General features: G+C 38.6%; 1 protein-coding gene across 1 annotated transcript in view; it reads left to right on the top strand.

The window, feature by feature from the left end:
* The first annotated feature begins 3,885 nt into the window (after window positions 1–3,885).
* CTSS (cathepsin S) overlaps window positions 3,886–25,303 on the top strand; it is a 28,668-nt gene continuing 7,250 nt past the window's right edge. Inside the window, exons 1-7 of the mRNA XM_032602949.1 lie at window positions 3,886–4,027; window positions 4,979–5,105; window positions 7,946–8,068; window positions 8,906–9,055; window positions 10,599–10,826; window positions 11,653–11,818; window positions 12,703–12,805. Of these exons, the coding sequence (XP_032458840.1) occupies window positions 4,002–4,027; window positions 4,979–5,105; window positions 7,946–8,068; window positions 8,906–9,055; window positions 10,599–10,826; window positions 11,653–11,818; window positions 12,703–12,805 (923 nt within the window). The 5' untranslated portion in view covers window positions 3,886–4,001. The remainder of the gene's footprint in view (window positions 4,028–4,978; window positions 5,106–7,945; window positions 8,069–8,905; window positions 9,056–10,598; window positions 10,827–11,652; window positions 11,819–12,702; window positions 12,806–25,303) is intronic.

Below are 25,303 nucleotides of genomic sequence, written 5' to 3'. Positions count from 1 at the left end.
CTAGGACTGTTATAATAATAAAATGAGTAAAGAGTGCAGAGGATAATAAGCATAAATGTCCTGGAAACATGAAGAAAACTACCTGCTTTGAGTGTAAGATTTATGTGAGGATAGTTGTCTTGGTCTGTTTGGACTTCTATAACAAAATACCATAAACTGGGTGGCTTATAAATGACAGAAATTTATTTCTCACAGTTGTGGAGGCTGGGAAGTCTAAGATCAAGACACTGGCAGATTCAGTGTCTGGTGAGGCCCTCTTCCTGGTTCACAGATGGCTGTCTTTTCGCTGTGTCCTCACATGATGGAAAGGCAAAGGGAGCTCTCTAGGCCGGAACTGTTCAGCATAAGCCTGCAATGGGTTGTCATATTAGAAAGAAAAGAATCTATTAAAGAGCACTAATCTCATGCCAAACACAGAGACTCAGGATTCAGAAGCCAATTTGAATGTTTTCACTGACCAAAGATGGGACAATATGAGTATCAATAAGGATAAAACTGCATTGAATTGAAGCATATAAAATTTGGTTAAATCCATGAATTCATAATGATACAAGAAAAACTCAATGGTTTTGAAATGTATGGACCTTATTTGGATCTCAATTCAAACAAACCATTTTTTTAAATGTATAAGATAGGGAAATGTAAATACTGACATGTTTGAGGACATTAAGAAATTATTGCTAATTTATTTTAGATGTAATCATGGTATTGGGGTTTCATTTATTTCAGAGTCTTTATGTTTTAGAGATACACACTGGAATATTTACATCTGAAAGAATCTGATATCTAGTATTTGGTTCAAAATAATCTGGGTAGTGGGAGGGTAAATAAAGCAAGACTGGCCACGTATTGATAATTTTTGAAACAGGATAATGGTCTCACGGGTGTTCATTTTGCAATTACTGCTCCCATTTACCATCGCAAGAAAAAGAATAAAATGCCTAGGAACAAACCTACCTAAGAAGACAAAAGACCTGTATGCAGAAAACTATAAGACACTGATGAAAGAAATTAAAGATGATACCAACAGTTGGAAAGATATACCATGTTCTTGGATTGGAAGAATCAACATTGTGAAAATGACTATACTACCAAAGCAATCTACAGATTCAATGCAATCCCTGTCAAACTACCAATGGCACTTTTCACAGAACTAGAACAAAAATTTTTACAATTTGTATGGAAACACAAAAGACCCCGAATAGCCAAAGCAATTTTGAGAAAGAAAAACGGAGCTGGAGGAATCAGGCTCCCTGACTAAAGACTATACTACAAAGCCACAGTAATCAAGACAATACGGTACTGGCACAAAAACAGAAATATAGATCAATGGAACATGATAGAAAACCCAGAGATAAACCCACGCACATATGGTCACCTTATCTTTGATAAAGGAGGCAAGAATATACAATGGAGAAAAGACAACCTCTTCAATAAGTGGTGCTGGGAAAACTGGACAGCTACATGTAAAAGAATGAAATTAGAACATTTCCTAACACCATACACAAAAATAAACTCAAAATGGATTAAAGACCTAAATGTAAGGCCAGACACTATAAAACTCTTAGAGGAAAACATAGGTAGAACAATCTATGACATAAATCACAGCAAGATCCTTTTTGACCCACCTCCTAGAGAAATGGAAATAAAAACAAAAATAAACAAATGGGACCTAATGAAACTTAAAAGCTTTTGCACAGCAAAGGAAACCACAAACAAGATGAAAAAACAACCCTCAGAATGGGAGAAAATATTTGCAAATGAAGCAACTGACAAAGGATTAATCTCCAAAATATACAAGCAGCTCATGGAGCTCAATATCAAAAAAAAACAAACAACTCAATCAAAAAATTGGTGCAAGACCTAAATAGACATTTCTCCAAAGAAATATACAGATTGCCAACAAACACATGAAAAGATGCTCAACATCACTAATCATTAGAGATATGCAAATCAAAACCACAATGAGGTATCACCTCACACCAGTCAGAATGACCATCATCAAAAAATCTACAAACAATAAATGCTGGAGAGGGTATGGAGAAAAGGGAACCTTCTTGTGCTGTTGGTGGGAATGTAAATTGATACAGCCACTATGGAGAACAGTATGGAGGTTCCTTAAAGAACTACAAATAGAACTACCATATGACCCAGCAATCCCACTACTGGGCATATACCCTGAGAAAACCATAATTCAAAAAGAGACATGTACCCCAATGTTCATTGCAGCACTATTTACAATAGCCAGGACATGGTACCAACCTAAATGTCCATCGACAGATGAGTGGATATAGAAGATGTGGCACATATATACAATGGAATATTACTCAGCCATAAAAAGAAACAAAATTGAGTTATTTGTAGTGAGGTGGATGGACCTAGAGTCTGTCATACAGAGTGAAGTAAGTGAGGAAGAGAAAAACAAATACCGTATGCTAACACATATATATATGGAATCTAAAAAAAAATGGTCTGCTAAACCTAGGGGCAGGACAGGAATAAAGACATAGATGTAGAGAATGGACTTGAGGACACGGGGACGGGGAAGGGTAAGCTGGGATGAAGTGAGAGCATGGCATGGACATATATACACTGCCAAATGTAAAATAGATAGCTAGTTGGAAGCAGCCGCAGAGCACCGGGAGATCAGCTCGGTGCTTTGTGACCACCTAGAGGGGTGGGAGGGAGATGCAAGAGGGAGGGGATATGGGGATATATGTATACATATAGCTGATTTACTTTGTTATATAGCAGAAACACAACATTGTAAAGCAATTATACTCCAATAAAGATGTTAAAAAAATTGTTTTCCATAATAAAAATCTTTAAAAAAAAAAAAACTAGATGGGGGACTTCCCTGGTGGTCCAGTGGGTAAGACTCCATGCTCCCAATGCAGGGGACCTGGGTTTAATCCTTGGTCAGGGAACTAGATCCCACATGCATGCCACAACTTAGTTCGCATGTTGCAACTAAGAGTCCGCATGCCTCAACTAAGAGTCCACATGCCGCAGTGAAGATCCCGCGTGCCGCAACTAAGACCCAGTGCAGCCAAAATAAATAAATAAAAAAATATTTTTAAAAAATAAATGAATAAATAAAAATTTAAAAAGCTAGATGGTTACAAACATGAAAATGTCTGCTACAGGTAAGAATATTCAACATTGTAATGATACTGAGTCTCCACAAATTTATCTATGTGTGTGTGTATTAAACTTTATTTATAATACATATAGTAATTTAATATAAATATATCAATTTAAATAAAAACTCAGAATTTTTCAGAAAGCTTGATAAACTGATTTTTAAAACTCATATGGAAAAGTTAACAGGCACAAAATGTTAAGACAACTTTGAAAAAGAAGAACAAACATAGGAGTGGCAGGGGTGACTTACCCTATTAGACATCGAGACATATTCAAAGCTATTTTAATTAAAACTGTGTGGTATTGAAGGGACAATAGATTTAAAAAAAACAAATCGGTGGGCTCAGAAACTGACCCATGTATAAATGGGAATTCTCACTTGGGTGAGAATTAGACAACAGTAGGTCATGGATGAGTTGTGTTAAAAAGAATAAGGTGGATTTTCCTAGGAAATCATGGAGGAAGCTGGGATTTCAGGAACTTAATCCTAATCTCTTCATAGCTAAAGTTTTCCATCTGAAAATTGTTGTTTCTAGGTAAAGTGAATAATCAAAATGATGAAAAATTAAAGGGTAAACGTGTACTGGTGTTATTTTGCTGAGCTTTTTCTACTGATCTCCTCTACTGGGGGCTCTTTTTGATGGTTTACTGCACCTGCTTTATCTCCAAAACTGCAGCAAGAGAGCCAGATGTAGCAAATCTAGTTAGATTTTAAATGAAACTGAAATGAAAGTTCACTTCCTCATTGTGGATACCTCATGTGACAAGTTCCAATTTCTTTTTAAAGTCACTTTAACTGAAGTCTCTTTGTTGCCTTTGAAATCTTTGGAGAGAGCCCACCATCAAGCATTCTTAGTATGGGAGCACCTGCTGGTTCTATCATGTACGTACTGTTCTTTTTCTCCTACTTGGTTCTTAAGTCCTTCATTTGTGTTTTTAGCTTACTCTGTCTGCCAGGTTTTACATCGTTTGTTACGGGAAGTAAACTAAAGAAATCATTGTTGCTCAATTTGCCTCTTCTTTTTTTGACTAAAAAGAGTCTATTTTTGAAAAGTTAATGTCTGCTTAAACATCTAAAGCCTGAGGCGGACACATAGCTTTCTTTGGAATATAATTTGAAGATTTACATGGTTAAAAATCCAGCTGTTTTGAATTTTAAAAAGTGGAAAAGAAAGTAGAATCCAGTTTGAGGGAGTTAGTCACTGAATTTCTGTTGAAGTCTCTTTGTATTAAATATAGAAGTGGTGTTTTCAAAAGCAGTTAACCTCTTCTTTTGAAATAGATATTTTGACTTTTAGGGGAAAAGAAAGGTTAAAAGGTAAAAATGATCCAAGGATGGGAAAGCAATACACAGGAGTTGTCTTTTAACTATCTCTGAAGGTTGTGGATAGACCAGTTAAGAGGAGCTTGTGTATTCAAAAATTATGACGATAAACTGATTTTTCAAAGGTATGCCTTCTTCTTAAGGATTTTTTTTTTCTGGAAAGGAGGAAAGAGGATTTCCCTTGGTTAGATTTGTTGTCAAGTCCTGTCAAGTCTCTGCTTCCTCATCTCCACATCCCCCCAAATTTAGATGTAAATTTGGCTTACCAGATATCAGGAAACTTTTTGAAAATCACTTTTAAAGTGCTACTAAGAATTGGAAGTGGTATTTCAGACAAAAATCTGCAGTTACTTCCTGTCACTGTATAATCCAGAAAGTTTCCTGCATAATTCTGCTTTGTAATATTCTGTCCCCTTGACAGGCTCTGCATTCCTACTTGTTGTGAAAAAAATATGGTCACAATAGATGCAGCTAACAGCTACTCTTCCTATGTTACCTTTCCTTTAACAGAATGAAATGGCTGGTGTGGGTGCTCCTGCTGTGCTCCTCTGTGATGGCACAACAGCACAGAGATTCTACTCTGGATCATCACTGGGATCTCTGGAAGAAAACCTATGGGAAACAATACAAGGAACAGGTAGATGGGCTGCCACTTGAGCAATTTGCTTTTACTCAAGTACCCTACATATTGTGACAAGCAGTGTTTTCGATAAATGTTACACACTCCTCTCTTGCCAGATTCTGTTCTTGGTACCAGAGATACAACAGGAAACAAAATAAAGTTCCTGTTGTTTTTTTTAAAAAATAAAATTATTTATTTTTGGCTGCACTTGGTCTTTGTTGCTGTGCACGGGCTTTCTCTAGTTGTGGTGAGCGGGGGCTACTCTTCGTTGTGTTGCGTGGGCTTCTCATTGCAGTGGCTTCTCTTGTTGCAGAGCACGGCTTCTAGGCGCGCGGGCTTCAGGAGTTGTGGCATGTGGGGTCAGTAGTTGTGCTTCACGGGCTCTAGAGCTCAGGCTCAGTAGTTGTGGCACACGGGCTTAGTTGCTCCGCAGCATGTGGGATCTCCCTGGACCAGTGCTCGAACCCGTGACCCCTGCATTGGCAGGCGGATTCTTAACCACTGCGCCACCAGGGAAGTCCCAAAGTTCCTGTTTTTATGGAGCTTATATCCTAAAAGAAGAGACAGGAAAGAAGTAGAGAGAAATAAAGCAAGGCATGGGGGAGTTGGAAGGGTCCTGTGTGATGGCTGTGAGGGGTTGGGAGTAATTATTTTATACATATGATAGAATGGTCAGGGAAGGCTTCACATATAAGGTGACATTTGAGCAGAGAAAGGATAGAAGCCAGGGAGCAAGCAAAGTAGAAAACTGGAGTGAGAGTCCCAGGCCAAGAGGGAAGGAGTGCATGTCTGAGGAGCAGAAAAGGCCTCTTTCAGTTCCTGGAATAGAGAAGCACAGATATTATTTCTTGACTCTCACTTCCCAGTTTGTACTTTTATTTTTATTTCAAAACATACTTCTTGATTGATTTTAAGATTTTAACCCTGGTGCTTCAAATAACTAAGTCCTATAACTGTATAATATTTCTGAGTTTGTAAGCAAGGATTATATATTTACTTATTTGATGTATGGTTTTTGTATAAAAATGGTCTGAGTTGTTTTCTTAGTACTGATGAATTTCACCCTCACCCATTCCCCTTTAGGACCAGACCTCTAATTTCAGCGTTGACTAGAGTTAGATGTGCAGTTAGCACCACTATTTGGTTAAATGAATATTATCTCGCTTTTTAATGATTCTAGTCCATCAGGAGAAATGAAAATGACTTTTGATTAGTATCCTACCATTAAAATGTATCTCAAAGTTCTCTTCTTTTTTTTCTTTCCTATACTTCATTAGATTTATTTTTTCTTTATTTCATTTTTTCCCTCTAGTTGTTTGGAAGTATATCTGTACATGTCCATTACTGGGGTAACAGTAAAATCTTGCTCCAAGACAGAGGGACTGCATCCAGACTTACTACCTAGAGCCAGGGCCTAGGCCTGGGTTCTGATACTCAATGAAATGAGGCAGAAAAGAGTTATTGCTGACTGCTCGTTGGGCTACGGCTTGTCGTAAACTCCGGCCTTGGGGGTGGAGGTGAGGGTCGGCGATTCTAGGAGGCACCATGTACATTGCATTCTATGTAAATGAAGCTCCTGGAGGGCAACAAAATCAACAGTCTGAATATGAATTCACTCTGGATAAAATTAGGATAATAGGACCAAAATTATTTTTAAAACTATGTATAATGGAATAACATCTGCATGAATGAACAAGAAATTGTGAAATGTATTAGAAATCCAATTAGAAATCTCAGAAATGAAAAAAATATAGTCATTGAAATAAGAACTCAATTAAAGGGATAAACTCCAGTCTGGAAAGAGCTGGATAGAATCAGCAATCTGAAAGATAGTACTGAGGCATTCATCTAGAAGGCAGCACACAAAAATAAAAAGGAAAAACTATGAAAATGCAGGTAAAGTGATGAAAGAGAGTTTGTGGCTCCATCTGATGGAATGGTGGAGCAGCAATATTTGAAGAGATGCTGGTTGAGAATTTTCCAGATAAGAGAAAACATGTTCCTGAGTCCTCCAGCCAAAAGTGCTTTCTGGGCATCCCTGGTGGCACAGTGGTTGAGAGCCCGCCTGCTGATGCAGGGGACACGGGTTCGTGCCCCGGTCTGGGAAGATCCCACATGCCGCGGAGCGGCTGGGCCCGTGAGCCATGGCCGCTGAGCCTGCGCGTCCGGAGCCTGCGCGTCCGGAGCCTGTGCTCCGCAAGGCCGCAACAGTGAGAGGCCCGCGTACTGCAAAAAAAAAGAGCTAGAAATTTATAATCAGCTAAACTATTTTTCAAGAGTGAGGGTAAAAGAGAAAAAATATATATATATATTTATTTTTTATTTTTTGCGGTATGCAGGCCTCTCACTGTCGTGGCCTCTTCCGTTGCGGAGCACAGGCTCCGGATGCGCAGGCTCAGCAGCCATGGCTCACGGGCCCAGCCGCTCCGCGGCATGTGGGATCTTCCCGGACCGGGGCGCGAACCCGTCTCTCCTGCATCGGCAGGCGGACTCTCAACTACTGTGCCACCAGGGAAGCCCGAGAAAATATTTTTTAAAAACCTATAATCATTAAGTGAGTTTACCACTTACAAAGGATATACTTCAACAAACTGCAACTTCTAAAAACAACTTTTTAGCAAATTGAGGAAGTTCATTGTGTATATCTAAAATGATATTAATCACCATCAGAGCAATTAAGGGGAAGAGTTAAGATTACTGTGCAGTTTTACCAGTTATATTGGATATATTCATTTATTTGTATGCTCCCAAAGAGATCCACACTTAATAGAATGCTTCATAATATGTTTATTTTCATTATTGAACACATATTTGAAGGATTCAGTATAACTATGTTCTTTTTCCTTATATTTTAGAATGAGGAAGTAGCACGGCGTCTCATCTGGGAAAAGAATCTAAAAACTGTGATGCTTCACAATCTAGAGCATTCAATGGGAATGCATTCATATGATCTAGGCATGAACCACCTGGCAGACATGGTAGGTAAATTATAAATAATCCTATTTTCATCTCTGGGTAAACAGGATTTCTGTCTCCCCAAAGGCAATTTGAAGGCAAACAACAAAGGAGTGTTTTCTGTATGTGTATAAAATTAGAAAACAGAATTTAAGGACATAAGAATTTGTACAGATTGCTTCTTTGGTCCTACTGTGATCACTTTCCTTAACAAATCCCTTCTTTAAAGGAGAATTTTTAACTCGCAGACCACTGTTACTTTTATTTTTAGTAATTCTAGAAAGCATTGCCTAAAGGCTACTCAAAATATTTTAGAATAAGTTAACATAGTTATGTAAGTCTAAATTTATAATTTAATATGGCCCACTTGCTTTCTTAATGGGGGAGTGTGGGTATTTAATATCACAAATCATCTCCCATTAGTTATTAGATTCTGTTCTACCCTACAAAACTTTTTCACTGTGGCCAAAATTAAGAATCATAGTACCCCTTGGAAAGGAACACCCTAAGTAGATTACATGCAGGAATCTCTTTTATAATTCTTTCTCACAAGGAAAACCAGTTTAGTCCACTTTTTAGACAAACTTTTATAAAATTCTGCCTTGCTTTGAACCAAAAATCTGCTTCTCTGTAACCTAGTTTTTATTATTTTCTTCTTCTCCTTCCCCATGCCTAACTGTGATGCTAATGGCAAAGTGTAAGACTAAAGAGACCCAGATAATTCACCTACCAGATAGTTACCTATGTTAGTCACAGCTACCACTTGTTTCTCTCAGTTGTTAAATATATTCACAGTTACAATTATCAGGATATTGAAAAGAAGGGTATAAGTGAAAGGAGCTATGTATATATCTTTGTAGACCAGTGAAGAAGTGATATCTTTGATGAGTTCCCTGAGAGTTCCCAGCCAATGGCAGAGAAATGTCACTTACAAGTCAAACCCTAATCAGAAATTGCCTGATTCTCTGGACTGGAGAGAGAAGGGGTGTGTTACTGAAGTGAAATACCAGGTGAGTATTGTCATCCCAGGCCTCTGTACCCAGATAGAGATCTCTCTTCCTTAAATACTGAGTCTAGCTACATAATCTGGCAGTGAATCTCATAGTCCCTTAGGTTCCTTTCTAAGTATGTTTGCTATTCTTGTCTTCCCAACTACACTGTGAGCTCCTGAAGGGCCAGGACCACATATGATACTTTTTGTATTCCCCACAGTGCTGAGAACATCAAAGGTTAGAGCCATCAATATTAGACTAAGCAAAAAACTGTGAATTAAGCAAGTAGGTCTTTAAGACAGACCTTTAGCGTTCATGCTATCCATCAACTGCACTGGACCCTCCACCAAGCCGATTACTTGAGAAATAGTATCATGTGTGTGAGAGAATTTCAATCAGGAAGTTTATTCCTCCAACTCACTTATGAATTTCAGGGTTGAAGGAGAGGAAAAACTAGAGCTAAGGGTGGCCTGTAAATTGTAGTGGTCAAGTTAATTCATGACTAGGCTTATGTTGTTAGAATAAGAAATATGGACTTTATAAATTTGTTCCTATGTTTTTGTATTTCCTTTAATTTGCTTGTAAAAAAAAAAAAAGAAAGAAAGCTACAAAATCCTAAATTAGTTAGGGATATCTAAGGATAAAACACATGTATCACCTTAGAGGTCAGGATAAGGGAAAAGAATCAGTGTCCTGAGCAGCTGCCCCAGCTTGTGACCAAAGAAGAATAGAAAAATTAAGAAGTGAATGATACTGCTAATCTCTTATTCTTTTCCACCTAGATATTTTCCTTTCAACTAGTTTTGGGTTTCTTACTGGAGCTTCCCTAAAACAAAAGTATAAGAAGACCCAATAAACTACATATCTAAGTGTTAACTATAAATAATTTAATGAGATCCTTTCTCTGGGTGCTTGCATTTTAGGGGGTGATTTTGCTTTGACCAAAGGCAAATTGAATTTGCTTCCTTCCACTAGAGAGCAGAGTGGGATGAGATGGAGAGAGAGAGAACAATTATGATGTGGCTTAGAACACTCTGCACCTTTTTAAACTAAAGCAACTTTGTGTTTTTCTGTTTGTTTATGCTTCCCTGTAAAATAGCTTATGACCAAAAAAAATTCTATAGCTAAAAATGTCTGAAAAATGCTAACCTTATGTTTCAGGCATTATTTGGCAGGAGGAAGAGTATTTTAGGTCAAGGGAATCATCCCAGTTCCTCTCAAAAATCACTTTACTATTGGCATTTATCTCCCTTACTATGGGGTGAAAATAGCTGGGATTTGGTACATGCTCAGTAAGTACTGTTTCTTAATATATTTGAATATGGCAATCATGCTCTGAGCTCAGCCATTCGTAAATATTTATTAAGGTTAGACCTTGCCCAGAGAACAATCAAGTATTTGGTCTTCATTGCCATGGCCTAAGGGAAGAGGAAACTGTAGTGGGGGGAGCTCTTCCTGGATCTGCTGAAAGTGCTGACATGTTGGGAGTTGCCCAGTTTGTGTTATGGAAGTCATCCTTACTGACTCTGTGATTGCCCTTGTGACTTTGTCTCTGTTTTAGGGCTCTTGTGGTGCTTGTTGGGCTTTCAGTGCTGTGGGAGCCCTGGAAGCACAAGTGAAGCTGAAAACAGGAAAGCTGGTGTCCCTGAGTGCACAGAACCTGGTGGATTGCTCAACTGAAAAATATGGGAATAAAGGCTGCAACGGTGGCTTCATGACAGAGGCTTTCCAATATATCATTGATAACAACGGCATCGATTCAGAAGCTTCCTATCCCTACAAAGCCATGGTGTGCCACAAGCAAACTTGTGTGTGCCGCCCCTTGACCTCATGCTATCCCTCCAACTCACTGTACTAAACTTATCACCAAGCCAATTGCTTGAGAAGCAGTGCTGCTTGGGGTGTGTGTGTGTGTGTGTATGTGAGAGAGAGAGAGAGAGAATGAACCTCCATCAAGAATTCTTAAATTCTCAAGAGTTCTCTTTCTTATGCAGCAGCCTACTTAATTTATCAGTGGCACAATGATTTTTAAACAAGCAAGCAGAGTTCATGATTAAAAATAGATTTTCAGGGACTTCCATGGTCCAGTGGTTGAGAATCCGCCTGCCGATGCAGGGGACGCGGGTTCGTGCCCCAGTCCAGGAAGATCCCACATGCCGCGGAGCGGCTAGGCCCGTGAGCCATGGCCACTGAGCCTGCGCGTCCGGAGCCTGTGCTCCGCAATGGGAGAGGCCACAACAGCGAGAGGCCCGCGTACCACCCCCCCCAAAAAAAAAAAGATCTTAAAGCTCTAGTCTCAAGTCTTGATGTAGTATGCCCCTAACAATCCACCTTAGAGTCTGAGAGACATTACCCTGGCAAATTTGCACATATGAAGATGTATACAATTTAAAGCAATAGAACGGTTCTGTATTTCCTCTTTTATTGGTGAAACATAGAACTATTAGGGTTTGGAAGATTTTATGTTTCTTTCTTTAAAAGGAAGAAGGAGCCTTAGACACTTGAAAAGACTAAATGAGGAAAGAAAGCATATTTGAAATCCAGACTTAGTATACTGTCGATTTATAAAGGAAGTTGAAGTATACTTCTTTATCTGATTTATCCTTTTTCCACAGGATGAAAAGTGCCAGTATGATGCAAAAAATCGAGCTGCGACGTGTTCAAGGTATATTGAACTTCCCTTCGGCAGTGAAGATGCCTTAAAAGAAGCTGTGGCCAACAAAGGACCTGTGTCTGTTGCTGTAGATGCACACCATTCTTCTTTCTTCCTCTACAGAAGTGGTAAAAATCCAGACGTGTTATCCTCATGCTTTATACTGCCCTTGCACCATAAGAAAGAGTATTCGTCTTCCCCATCACTATGCCTCTGGATGCTTAGATTAGGTTAAATGGAATCCGCCACCTCATATCATTTCATATACATATTTTCATACCCAGTTCTAATTAGTAAAGTAACAGTTGGCAAAATTTACTAAGAGTACAGGCCAGGTACTATGCTAAATTCTTTCTGTGCATTATCTCATTTAATCCTTACAATAGCCCTATTTTACAGATGAAAAAATTAAGTCTTAGGTTAACGTGCCTAAAGTCATACAGTCTGCAAGCCGTCAGTTGGAATTAGAAACCGTGCTGCCTGACTCCAGAGCCTGAGCTCCTAGCTGCTGTAGCCGCTGTGGAGTGTAGGTACAACACAGCAGTGTACAAGGGGGGTGCCCACTAAGGGTAGAGCATTGTATTAGACAAACTAGAAGGTTATCATCTTTTTTTTTTTTTTAAACCTCACCTTAAAGATCATTTAATTTAGTAAAGGATGACAATATATAGAACAAACAATTTAGGAATATATACATAGAAATACAACAATATAAGTTAAAAAATAATTAGGAAAAGGTGGCAGTTCATCAAAGAAGATTTCTGAGGGAGCTGTGATTAGACTGATGCCAAACTTGGCTAAACAAACAAACAGACAAACAAAGCAACAACAACAAAAAAAACCCTGACAAATACAGCATTGATGGCAAAGAATCATGAACTCTAAATAGTTTAAATGTGAGCGTGTATGTTCCTGACATATACCCAAAACAGTCTAATAAAATAGCATTTTCAAATGTCCTTCATTGCCACACATCACTTACTCTTGTTCTCTACCCATATTTTATTCTCAGGTGTCTACTATGACCCCTTGTGTACTCAGACTGTGAATCATGGTGTACTGGTGATTGGATATGGTAACCTTAACGGGAGAGACTACTGGCTTGTGAAAAACAGGTACTCACACTTTAATGTATATTTAAGTAAAATCAGGAATTTGAGGGAACCTCAACCAATGCTTTCTTGTGATTATGATGATGATCATCATGATATTGAAAATGGTGAATATTTATAGCTTCTTATAAAGTGACATTTTAAATTACTCAGAATTCTTCACTTCCTATTCTGCAGTCAGCTCTTGGTTTTCATGATTTATCTTCTACAGTACTTCTCTGATCATTCCTTGTTGGTCTCCTTTATGAATACCCATTCCTCTGCTTAGCCCCCAGTTGTTGGTCTTTCCTCCAGGGCTCCATCCTCTGCCCATTACTCTTCTTATTCTACATCTTTCTTGGATACAATCATTCCATTCTTATGATTTCAGCTATAACTATAGGCTGATGGATTTCAAATCTCTAGCTCTAGCTCTGACCTCTGCCCTGAACTTCAGACTTATTTATCTGGACACATGCACTTCCACGTATCTTAGTTTCTCCAAACTCAGCATGTCCAGGGAACCCAGTGCCCTCCCTACCATTTCGTTCCTTCTCAGAACTTCCCATCTCACTAAAAGGCAACACCACACAACATAGTTACCCAATTAGATACTATGGATTTGTCTTAGATCCTCCAGATCCAATCAAACAACAAGTCAAACTAATTTTACCTCATATCTGTCCTTGATTCTGCCCCCTCTCCATTTCTTCTATTATTGCTCTAGTTGAGACATCTCTTGCCTGGACTCTCCCTGTAGCTATCTAACTGGTCTCCTTCACTCTTTCTTTTTCTTTTTAATAAAAAAATATTTAATTATTTTACACAGTTTTTAAAGGTTACTTTCCATTTACAGTTATTACAAAATATTGGCTATATTCCCTGGCTTGTACAATACACCCTTGAGCCTATCTTACGCCCAATACTTAGTACTGCCCACTCCCCCACCCTGCCACTGGTAACCACTACTTTGTTCTCTATATCTATGAGTCTGCTTCTTTTATGTTATACTCACTAGTTTATTGTATTTTTTAGATTCTACATATAAGCAATATCATACAGTATTTATTTTTCTGTCTGCCTTATTTCATTTAGCATAATGTCCTCCAAGTCCATCCACGTTGCTGCAAATGGCATAATTTTCATTCTTTTTTATGGCTGAGTGGTATTCCATTATATATATACCACATCTTCTTTATCCATTCATCTGTTGATGGACACTTAGGTTGTTTCCATATCTTGGCTATTGTAAATAGTGCTGCTATGAACATTCGGGTGCATGTATCTTTTTGAATTAGTGTTTTTGGGTTTTTTTTGGATATATACCCAGGTCTCCTTTACTCTTTGTTTGTTTGTTTTTTACGGTACGTGGGCCTCTCACTGTTGTAGCCTCTCCCGTTGCGGAGCACAGGCTCCGGACGCGCAGGCTCAGCGGCCCTGGTTCACGGGCCCAGCCGCTCCGTGGCATGTGGGATCTTCCCAGACCGGGGCACAAACCCGTGTCCCCTGCATCGGCAGGCGGTCTCTCAACCACTGCGCCACCAGGGAAGCCCTCCTTTACTCTTAAATCTGTCTTTTATACTGCTTCCAATCTGGTTTGTCTAAAATATAAGTCTGGGCTTATACCTCTTGTACTTAGTACCATTCATTGTGAGATGAATGTTCCCTAGTAGAAAAAATGAGTCGCCTATGTCTGGTCCCTACCTGTCTTGCCAGCCTCAATTCCTGGCACTTGGCTCACATTTTTCATTCTAGTTATATTGAAACATACACAGTTATAGTTCCCATACATATCATTTTACCTTTAATATCTTCATATCTTGGCTATTCTGGCCCCTCTGCCTGAAACATCTTTTCTCCTCACTTGGTTTATTCCTCCTTTCCCTTCAAAACCAGCTCAGGCATTATCTATACCAGAAAGTTTTCCCTAAATTCTTAGGCTAGGCAAAATGTCTTTTTTTCTATGCTCCTAAAATATCCTATGCATACTGGAATATTTTACACATTATATTTAAATTGTATGTTCACCTAACTGTCACTCCAATATTCTGTATGTGCCTTTGGGGCAGAGATTATGTCTTGTCTTTGAATCCTCAGCACAGTATGTGGGCACCTAACAGTCCCTCAATACATGAATTAGCTGACATCCATAAAACCCACAAACAAAAGTAATGTAGCTTTCAGAGGGAAAAAAAGAGGAAATATGAAGAGTTGAGACTTAAACGTGTCTCCTTGTATTAGTTTCCAAGTTTCTCCTTGTATTAGTTTTCCAGGGCTCCCATAATAAAATATCACAAACTGAGTGGCTTAAACAACAGAAATTTATTGTCTCACAGTTCTAGAGGCTAGAAGTCAGAAGGGCTGTGACTTTCCTCTAGCTTCTGAAGTTTTGCTGGCAATCTTTGGCTTTCCTTGGCTTGTAGAAGCATCACCTGATCTCTGCCTTCATTTCTACATGACATTCTCCCTGGCGCATGTGTATTTCTGTCCAATGTTCTCTTTTTATAAGACTGGTCATATTGGATTAGGGCCCACCCTAATGACCTGTTCTTGGCTAATTATATCTGCAATGCTTCTATTTCCAAATAAGGTCACATTCTGAAGTACTGGGGGTTAGGTTTCCAACATATTAATTTGGGAGGGACACAATTCAACCCATAACCCCCCTCAAATCTTTACTGGAAGTACCTAGTCTACAAATCATAAATAAACAAACAAAAAGGTACTTTCCTATCTTTTTCATGTTGTGGCCCACAAAGATGATAATATTTGCATGGCCCATTGGGAAAGTAGTTGAGGTGATTAATATCTTGGTTCATTTATAACCCATTCACAGTACTGATCAGCTTGGGTCTAGACCGCTGATAACTTTTTAAAATGGAGCAATACTTTCACTTATATATATATCTTGTTTACTCCCTACAGTAGGTATTGTAAATCCTCTCCTCTATTGAAGTTTCTTCTTGAAGATTATATATCTTTTAGGGTTTTAATTCAAAACCTCTTCTTAGCACTTACTAATTTAACAAGCATTTTCTAGGCATCTACAATGTGACAGACATTACCTAGGCCTTGGAAATACAAAAATTAATGAGAAATCATCCTATCCTGTAAGGGCTCACAGTCCACTTGGGAATTAGATATCTTTAAGCAATAGAATACAACACATCATGGTATAATATGTCTAAATGGCTATGGGGCCATAGAGGAGATGCCTAACTGCCTAAAGCTCCAGAGAGAAGGCACTACTTGCACCAAGTTTTCAGATGAATGGAACTGCTCATGTGTTGAAGGAGGGAAGTAAGTTGCCCAATGACCCAAAAAGGATATGCAATAGCACAGAAATGTGAGAGACTTCTCTGCTTTATAAACTCTCTACTGCATTTAGTTCTATGACATCTATGACATATCACTTTCCTGGCTTGTTTTGCTATATCAGCTTTGGCCTCATTTCTTAGGTTATTTTCTTCCACCTGTCCCTCACACTCTAGCTCTAGCCATGCCAAAGCAAACTCCTCTGATCCTTGAGCTTCATCTATCACCATTATGTGCATTATACCCAGTTCACAATTTCTAAAAATTACCTTTCTACTAAGCAACCGACTTCTATGTCCAACTTCCAACTTTAGCTCTTCTTTAAAAATCAAAATTCCCCACCCACCTGCCCTACTTCCACTTACAACACACACACACACACACATTCTCTCTCTGTCTCACTCAACAAATCTAAAATCAAATTCCCCCTCTCCCTATCACAACTTGCGCTAAATCCCCCATCCACAAAAATGATTTCAGAGTAAGTTCAAGGAAAAATTATTCTCTATTTTGAGTAATACATCATCATCTTCAGATCATCAAAGCCTTGGTATCATCTTGGGCTCTTCCTTCTCTCCCTAAACCCACACAGCCCTGTCCTTTAGGCCTCTGAATCATACTTTATATGTATTTTCTCTTTTCCATTCCTAATGACATTAATTCAGATTCTCTTCTCACCCAGCTATGGAAGTATCTTCTTAAAATATGTATCATCCAAACCCAAGGTCAAAATTCTAAACAGTCTACCATTTTCGTCAAAATAAAGTCCAAACTCCTGGCCAGGCATTCAAGGGTCTCCACTAGGTAGCTTCCAACATAGCCTTTTACACTTTTCTTCCACTATATTCTCATGTACCCATACTCACACTCTGGCCACAGCAAACTACTTTCTCATCATTCTTTAAGTTTAGAGACACTTAGCTATTTCTTTTTTCTTCTATTTTTTTCTAATGATATTTTATTTATTTAATTAATTAATTTTTGGCTGCATTGGGTCTTCGTTGCTGTGCACGGGCTTTCTCTAGTTGCGGCGAGCGGGGGCTACTCTTCGTTGTGGTGCATGGGCTTCTCACTGTGGTGGCTTCTCTTGTTGTGGAGCATGGACTCTAGGTGCAGGCTTCAGTAGTTGTGGCTCGTGGGCTCTAGAGTACAGGTTCAGTAATTGTGGTGCACGGGCTTAGTTGCTCCAAGGCATGTGGGATCTTCCCAGACCAGAGCTCGAACCCGTGTCCCCTGCATTGACAGGCATTTCACCACCAGGAAAGCCCTACTTAGCTATTTCTAATTTGTTACTTGTGCCGTTTCATCTTTCTGAAATGCCCTTAAAGCCCATTGCTGCCTACAGAAACCCCACTGTCTGTGATGAAATGGACACCCTTATACATTCTGGTGGAAGAGTAAAGTTTTACAGTCCTTCTTGAAAGCAGTTTGATAATATGAATCAAGAAGTTTTTAAGTGTTCATATTCTTCATCCAATTATTTCCATTTCTTGGAATCTATATGAAGAAAATAATCCTAATTTGGGGCAAACTTCACACCTGACTTATGTAAATTGTATAGCATTCTTCTCCTTTAATAGTGAAAACTAGTAAGCAACCAAAAATGCCTAACAATAGAAATAGTGTTAAATAAATTATGACATAATCATTCCATGTGTTAGAAATTATATTTATTCAGACCATTATTAATAACCTAATAAAATACTTGGAATATATGTTTAAATGAAAAAATACATATAAATACAACATTTATATACAGTATAAGTATTAAGTTTAAAATAGTATACATCATTTCTCTGATATATGTTATACTAAAGGACCAGAAGGAATTATACCAAATGTTAATAATGGTTGTCTTTGGGACCTCCCTGTTAGTCCAGTGGTTAAGACTCCGCACTTCCACTGCAGGGGGCATGGGTTTGATCCCTGGTCAGGGAACTAAGATCCCACATGCCACAGCTTGGCCAAAAAAAGAAAATCTAGGATCCCACCTGCCCCACGGCACAGCAAGAAAAAACCAAACTAAAAACAAAGGTTGTCTTTGTCTGCCTATACGTATTTTCAAAATTGTCTTTAACAAACCACTTATTACTTTTAAAATGAAAAAAAAAACTTAAAAATCCTTAAAATATCATTAAAATCCTATTCATTCTTCAAAAAAATACCTACCTCAAATGCTGTCTCTTCCATACCCCATTCATTTACTCAGAATTGTTTCTCTAACTTCTAAGCTTTAGCAATGCTTTATAAATTCTATTATAGCATTTAACAAATTGTACCTTCTTTTATAGCTATTTCTATAAATCATGTTCCATTCACTAAAATATAAACTCCTCAAAGGTAGAACAGTCTCTTGTTCACTTTTGTATCTTTGTTCATACATTGATTCAACAAACATATATTAGTACCTACCATGTGCCAAGCACAGTGCTAGGCAATGAAAAATACAGCCTTCCTATCATCCTTCAAGATACTCACAGTTTAGTACGTAGAGTCAAGGAAACAGGTGTGTGCATGTACAGACCATTGCAATAGAATGTAATAAATGCTAAGATGGAGGTATGCATCCATTGCAGTGGAAGCACAGAATAAGAGTACCTGGCATAGTCTGGGGAGTCTGGGAGGGCCTTTTAGCCAGATTATTTGATTGAATCTTGAAGTATGAGAAAGAAATAACCAGACGAAAAAGGGCAATCAGAACAGAGGAAGGTAAATGTGACAAAGTCTAGAACTGAGAGAAAGTAAATGAGTTAAGGGAACTGCATGTTCTTTTGTAAAGGTAGTAGTATAAGAAGCCTGTTAGAGAGAGACGTGGGATAGGAAGGGAACAAATTATGAACGACCACAGCGATCCTGGCACTAAATCCCAACAAGGACAGATTGGATATGGTCATGAATTCCAGGCTCCACAGAGGTTGACTCAAGCAAAACCCTCTTATATTATCAAACTTGTTCTTAATGATCTCTTAAAAGGTTAGATTCTATGTCATTCCAGTGCTACCAAGTTAACCTTAAGTAAAAGAATGTGGAGTCTTCCTCTATTTGGCCTCTTCTTTTTTATCTTCCTTTTGTTTACACTTAATCTTTTTGGTATATATATATATAACAATGATCCAATGTCCCTGAATTTTTCTCCCTTTCTGGACATGGGTATTTAGCTTCTTTTTATAATACAGTATAGCATAGCAAGTAAAAGCATTTACTTTGAAGCCAGGCAGAACTTGCTTAGAATCCTAGCTCCTTTACTGTCCATGTGACCTTAGGCAGGTTATTTAATATCTTTAACTTTCAATTTTCCCATTTGTAAAACGGGAATAATAGTTTCAATATTACTATAAGCAAGATAGTAATTACTATTTAGCAAGATAATGTATGTAAAACACTTAGCACATAGTGTCTGGCACATAATATGTCCAATAAATCATAGTTATTATTTTTATTATTATTCCTCCTTTGAAGCTCTATAAAGAGAATACAATCTAATGCAGAAAACTATGCCCTTAGTAATACCCCAACAATAAGTGCAGCTAGAAGTTTTACAGAATGCTTTCAGAATGTCTAGCACATAGGCAAATGACTTAATACCAAGCATAACTGAGTAAAAATTATTTTATGGGGACCAAAATAATGCAAAATACCTTATTATACAACCCTCTGATGGTTTGACTTAATTCAAGAATAAAACTAGAGCATCTAAGTGAGGAATGATGAACTACATATTTTTCAGGGACATCTCCCTAAATATTAGGCAGTAGAGATTTTGAGGTTAAACTATCCGAGAAGATCCTTAAGTATTTGGATAGTCTATGTTTCAGTGATGGGCAGATCTATAAATTTAGAAAGCTAGCTGAGCTAGAGATACAACTGCTATGTACTTAGAAAAGTTTAGGAGCCTAAACTTGGTCAGAAGGCCACCCCAGTCTAAGGGACTGCCCACAAGATGGGCCAAGATTGTATTTGCAAAAAAAAGGGAGGAGTTTAATTTAACATACAGATCAATGAGTAATGAAGGCTCCACAGTTACTGGGCGTGAGACAACTTTGGCCTGAGGAAAAAATATTAAAGGTATTAACTATGTGCCCATTAGAACCTTAAACACACACACACACACGCATGCATGCACACACAAATACACACTCATGCATGCAAACACACACACCAAAAAACTAAGTAAGCACCCAGGACACCTTTAAGCAATATCTGGTGAACTCTCTAAAATAAACAGTTGCAAAATAGATGAGCCTCTAGGTCATGCGGTAAGTTGATGGATTGAGTTGGGGGTGGGTACAGAAATGACTCTTCTTCATCCATAAGTGGCATTAAGTTATTAAAATATGTTAGAAGAAAGAACATATTCCATTTTCCTTCACTGAAAACTGTTGAATGATCTTTCAAGAGAGCCTGATTTTTTTTTTTTTTTTTTTTTTTGTGGCTGCGTTGGGTCTTTGTTGCTGTATGCGGCCTTTTCTCTAGTTGTGGCGAGCAGGGGTTACCCTTCGCTGGGGTGAGCGGGCTTCTCATTGCAGTGGCTTCTCTTGTTGCAGAGCACGGGCTCTAGATGCGCGGGCTTCAGTAGTTGCGGCACGTGGGCTCAGTAGTTGTGGTTCACAGGCTCTAGAGCGCAGGCTCAGTAGTTGTGGTGCACGGGCTCTAGGTGCACGGGCTTCAGTAGTTGCGGCACGTGGGCTCAGTAGTTGTGGTTCACAGGCTCTAGAGCGCAGGCTCAGTAGTTGTGGTGCACGGGCTCTAGGTGCGCGGGCTTCAGTAGTTGCGGCACGTGGGCTCAGTAGTTGTGGTTCACAGGCTCTAGAGCGCAGGCTCAGTAGTTGTGGCGCATGGGCTTAGTTGCTCGGCGGCATGTGGGATCTTCTCGGACCAGGGCTGGCACCTGTGTCCCCTGCATTGGCAGGTGGATTCTTCTTTTTTTTTTTAATTTTTAAATTTAATTGTATTTATTTTTTTATACAGCAGGTTCTTATTAGTCATCAGTTTTATACACATCAGTATATACATGTCAATCCCAATCGCCCAATTCATCACACCACCACCACCACCACCCGCCGCTTTCCCCCTTTGGTGTCCATACGTTAGTTTTCTACATCTGTGTCTCAACTTCTGCCCTGCAAACCAGTTCATCTGTACCATTTTTCTAGGTTACACATACATGCGTTAATATACGGTATTTGTTTTTCTCTTTCTGACTTACTTCACTCTGTATGACAGTCTCTAGATCCATCCACGTCTAAACAAATGACTCAATTTCGTTCCTTTTTATGACTGAGTAATATTCCATTGTATATATGTACCACACCTTCTTTATCCATGCATCTGTTAATGGGCATCTAGGTTGCTTCCATGACCTGGCTATTGTAAACAGTGCTGCAATGAACATTGGGGTGCATGTGTCTTTTTGAATTATGGTTTTCTCTGGGTATATGCCCAGTAGTGGGATTGCTGGATCGTATAATTCTATTTTTAGTTTTTTAAGGAACCTCCATGCTGTTCTCCAGAGTGGCTGTATCAATTTACATTCCCACCAACAGTACAAGAGGGTTCCCTTTTCTCCACACCCTCTCCAGCATTTGTTGTTTGTAGATTTTCTGATGATGGCCATTCTGACTGGTGTGAGGTGATACCTCATTGTAGTTTTGATTTCAATTTCTCTAATAATTAGTGATGTTGAGCAGCTTTTCATGTGCTTCTTGGCCATCTGTATGTCTTCTTTGGTGAAATGTCTATTTAGCTCTTCTGCCCATTTTTGGATTGGGTTGTTTGTTTTTTTAATATTGAGCTGCACACACTGTTTATATATTTTGGAGATAAATGCTTTGTCCGTTGATTCGTTTGCAAATATTTTCTCCCATTCTGAGGGTTGTCTTTTCATCTTGTTTATGGTTTCCTTTGCTGTGCAAAAGCTTTTTTTCTTTTTTTTTTTTTTTTTTTAAAGTGAATCACACTGTATGGACACAGCAGGGTTTTTTTGTTTCTTTTCTTGTTTTTTTTTTTAAGAAGATGTTGGGGGTAGGAGTTTATTAATTTATTTATTTATATTTGCTGTGTTCAGTCTTCACTTCTGTGCGAGGGCTTTCTCTAGTTGTGGCAAGTGGGGGCCACTCTTCATCGTGGTGCGCAGGCCTCTCACTATCGCAGTCTCTCTTGTTGCAGAGCACAGGCTCCTGACGTGCAGGCTCAGTAGTTGTGGCTCATGGGCCTAGTTGCTCCGCGGCATGTGGGATCCTCCCAGACCAGGGCTTGAACCCATGTCCCCTGCATTAGCAGGCAGACTCTCAACCACTGCGCCACGAGGGAAGCCCCAGTGCAAAACCTTTTTAGTTTCATTAGGTGCCATTTGTTTATTTTTGTTTTTATTTCCATTACTCTAGGAGGTGGACCAAAAAAAGATCTTGCTGTGATTTATGTCAAAGAATGTTCTTCCTATATTTTCCTCTAAGAGTTTTATAGTGTCCAGTCTTACATTTAGGTCTCTAACCCATTTTGAGTTTATTTTTGTGTATGGTCTTAGGGAGTGTCGTAATTTCATTCTTTACATGTAGCTGTCCAGTTTTCCCAGCACCACTTATTGAAGAGACTGTCTTTTCTCCATTGTATATCCTTGCCTCCTTTGTCATAGATTAACTGACCATAGGTGCATGGGTTTATCTCTGGGCTTTCTATCTTGTTCCATTGATACGTGTTTCTGTTTTTGTGCGAATACCATATTGTCTTGATTACTGTAGCTTTGTAGTATGGTCTGAAGTCAGGGAGTGTGATTCCTCCAGCTCCATTTTTTTCCCTCAAGACTGCTTTGTCTATTTGGGGTCTTTTGTGTCTCCATACAAATTTTAAGATTTTTTGTTCTAGTTCTGTAAAAACTGCCATTGGTAATTTGATAGGGATTGCATTGAATCTGTAGATTGCTTTGGGTAGTATAGTCATTTTCACAATATTGATTCTTCCAATCCAAGAACATGGTACATATCTCTCCATCTGTTGGTATCATCTTTAATTTCTTTCATCAGTGTCTTATAGTTTTCTGCATAGAGGTCTTTTGTCTCCCTAGGTAGGTTTATTCCTAAGTATTTTATTCTTATTGTTGCAATGGTAAATGGGAGTGTTTCCTTAATTTCTCTTTCAGATTTTTCATCATTAGTGTATAGGAATGCAAGAGATTTCTGTGCATTAATTTTGTATCCTGCAACTTTACCAAATTCATTGATTAGCTGTAGTAGTTTTCTGGTGGCATCTTAAGGATTCTCTATGTATAGTATCATATCATCTGCAAAGAGTGACAGTTTTACTTCTTCTTTTCCAATTTGTATTCCTTTTGTTTCTTTTTCTTCTCTGATTGCCGTGGCTAGGACTTCCAAAACTATGTTGAATAATAGTGGTGAGAGTGGACATCCTTGTCTCATTCCTGATCTTAGAGGAAATGCTTTCAGTTTTTCACCATTGAGAATGATGTTTGCTGTGGGTTTGTCGTATATGCCCTTTATTATGTTGGAGTAGGTTCCCTCTATGCCCACTTTCTGGAGAGTTTTTTTCATAAATCAGTGTTGAATTTTGTCAAAAGCTTTTTCTGCATCTATTGAGATGATCATAAGTTGTTTTTTTTTTTTTTTTGCGGTACACGGGCCTCTCACTGTTGCGGCCTCTCCTGTTGTGGAGCACAGGCTCCAGACGCACAGGCTCAGCGGCCATGGCTCATGGGCCCAGCCGCTCTGCGGCATGTGGGATCTTCCCAGACCGGGGCAGAACCCATGTCCCCAGCATGAGCAGGCGGACTCTCAACCAATGCGCCACCAGGGAAGCCCGATCATATGGTTTTTATTCTTCAATTTGTTAATATGGTGTATCACATTGATTGATTTGTGTATATTGAAGAATCCTTGCATCCCTGGGATAAATCCCACTTGATCATGGTGTATGATCCTTTTAATGTGTTGTTGGATTCTGTTTGCTAGTATTTTGTTGAGGATTTTTGCATCTATATTCATCAGTGATATTGGTCTGTAATTTTCTTTTTTTGTAGTATCTTTGTCTGGTTTTGGTACCAGGGTGATGGTGGCCTCATAGAATGTGTTTGGGAGTGTGCCTTCCTCTGCAATTTTTTGGAAGAGTTTGAGAAGGATGGGTGTTAGCTCTTCTCTAAATGTTTGATAGAATTCACCTGTGAAACCATCTGGTCCTGGACTTTTCTTTGTTGGAAGTTTCAATTTCATTACTTGTAATTGGTCTGTTCATATTTTCTGTTTATTCTGGTTCAGTCTAGGAAGGTTATACCTTTCTAAGAATTTGTCCATTTCTTTCAGGTTGTCCATTTTATTGGCATAGGGTTGCTTGTAGTAGTCTCTTAGGATGCTTTGTATTTCTGTGGTGTCTGTTGTAATTTCTCCTTTTTCATTTCTAATTTTATTGATTTGAGTCCTCTCCCTCTTTTTCTTGATGAGTCTGGCTAATAGTTTATCAATTTTGTTTATCTTTTCAAAGAACCAGTTTTTAGTTTTATTGATCTTTGCTATTGTTTTCTTTATTTCTATTTCATTTATTCTGCTCTGATCTTTATGATTTCTTTCCTTCTGCTAACTTTGGATTTTGTTTGTTCTTCTCTCTCTAGTTCCTTTAGGTGTAAGGTTAGATTGTTTATTTGATGTTTTTCTTGTTTCTTGAGGTAGGCTTGTATAGCTATAAATTTTCCTCTTAGAACTGCTCTTGCCACATCCCATAGGTTTTGGATCATCATGTTTTCATTGTCAGTTGTCTCTAGGTATTTTTTGATTTCCTCTTTGATTTCTTCAGTGATCTCTTGGTTATTTAGGAACATATTGTTTAGCCTCCATGTGTTTGTGTTTTTTTTTACGTTTTTCTCCCTGTAATTCATTTCTAATCTCATAGTGTTGTGGTCAGAAAAGGTGCTTGATATGATTTCAATTTTCTTAAATTTACTGAGGCTTGATTTGTGAACCAAGGTGTGATCTATCCTGGAGAATGTTCCATGCACACTTGAGAAGAAAGTGTAATCTGCTGTTTTTGAATGGAATGTCCTATAAATATCAATTAAATCTATCTGGTCTATTGTGTCATTTAAAGCTTCTGTTTCCTTATTTATTTTCATTTTGGATGATCTGTCCATTGGTGTAAGTGAGGTGTTAAAGTCCCCCACTATTATTGTGTTACTGTTGATTTCCTCTTTTAGAGCTGTTAGCAGTT

This window comes from Phocoena sinus, chromosome 1 (genome assembly GCF_008692025.1).
Source record: "Phocoena sinus isolate mPhoSin1 chromosome 1, mPhoSin1.pri, whole genome shotgun sequence".
NCBI classification, from domain to species: domain Eukaryota; kingdom Metazoa; phylum Chordata; class Mammalia; order Artiodactyla; family Phocoenidae; genus Phocoena; species Phocoena sinus.
This window is presented reverse-complemented; position numbering and strand designations above follow the sequence as displayed.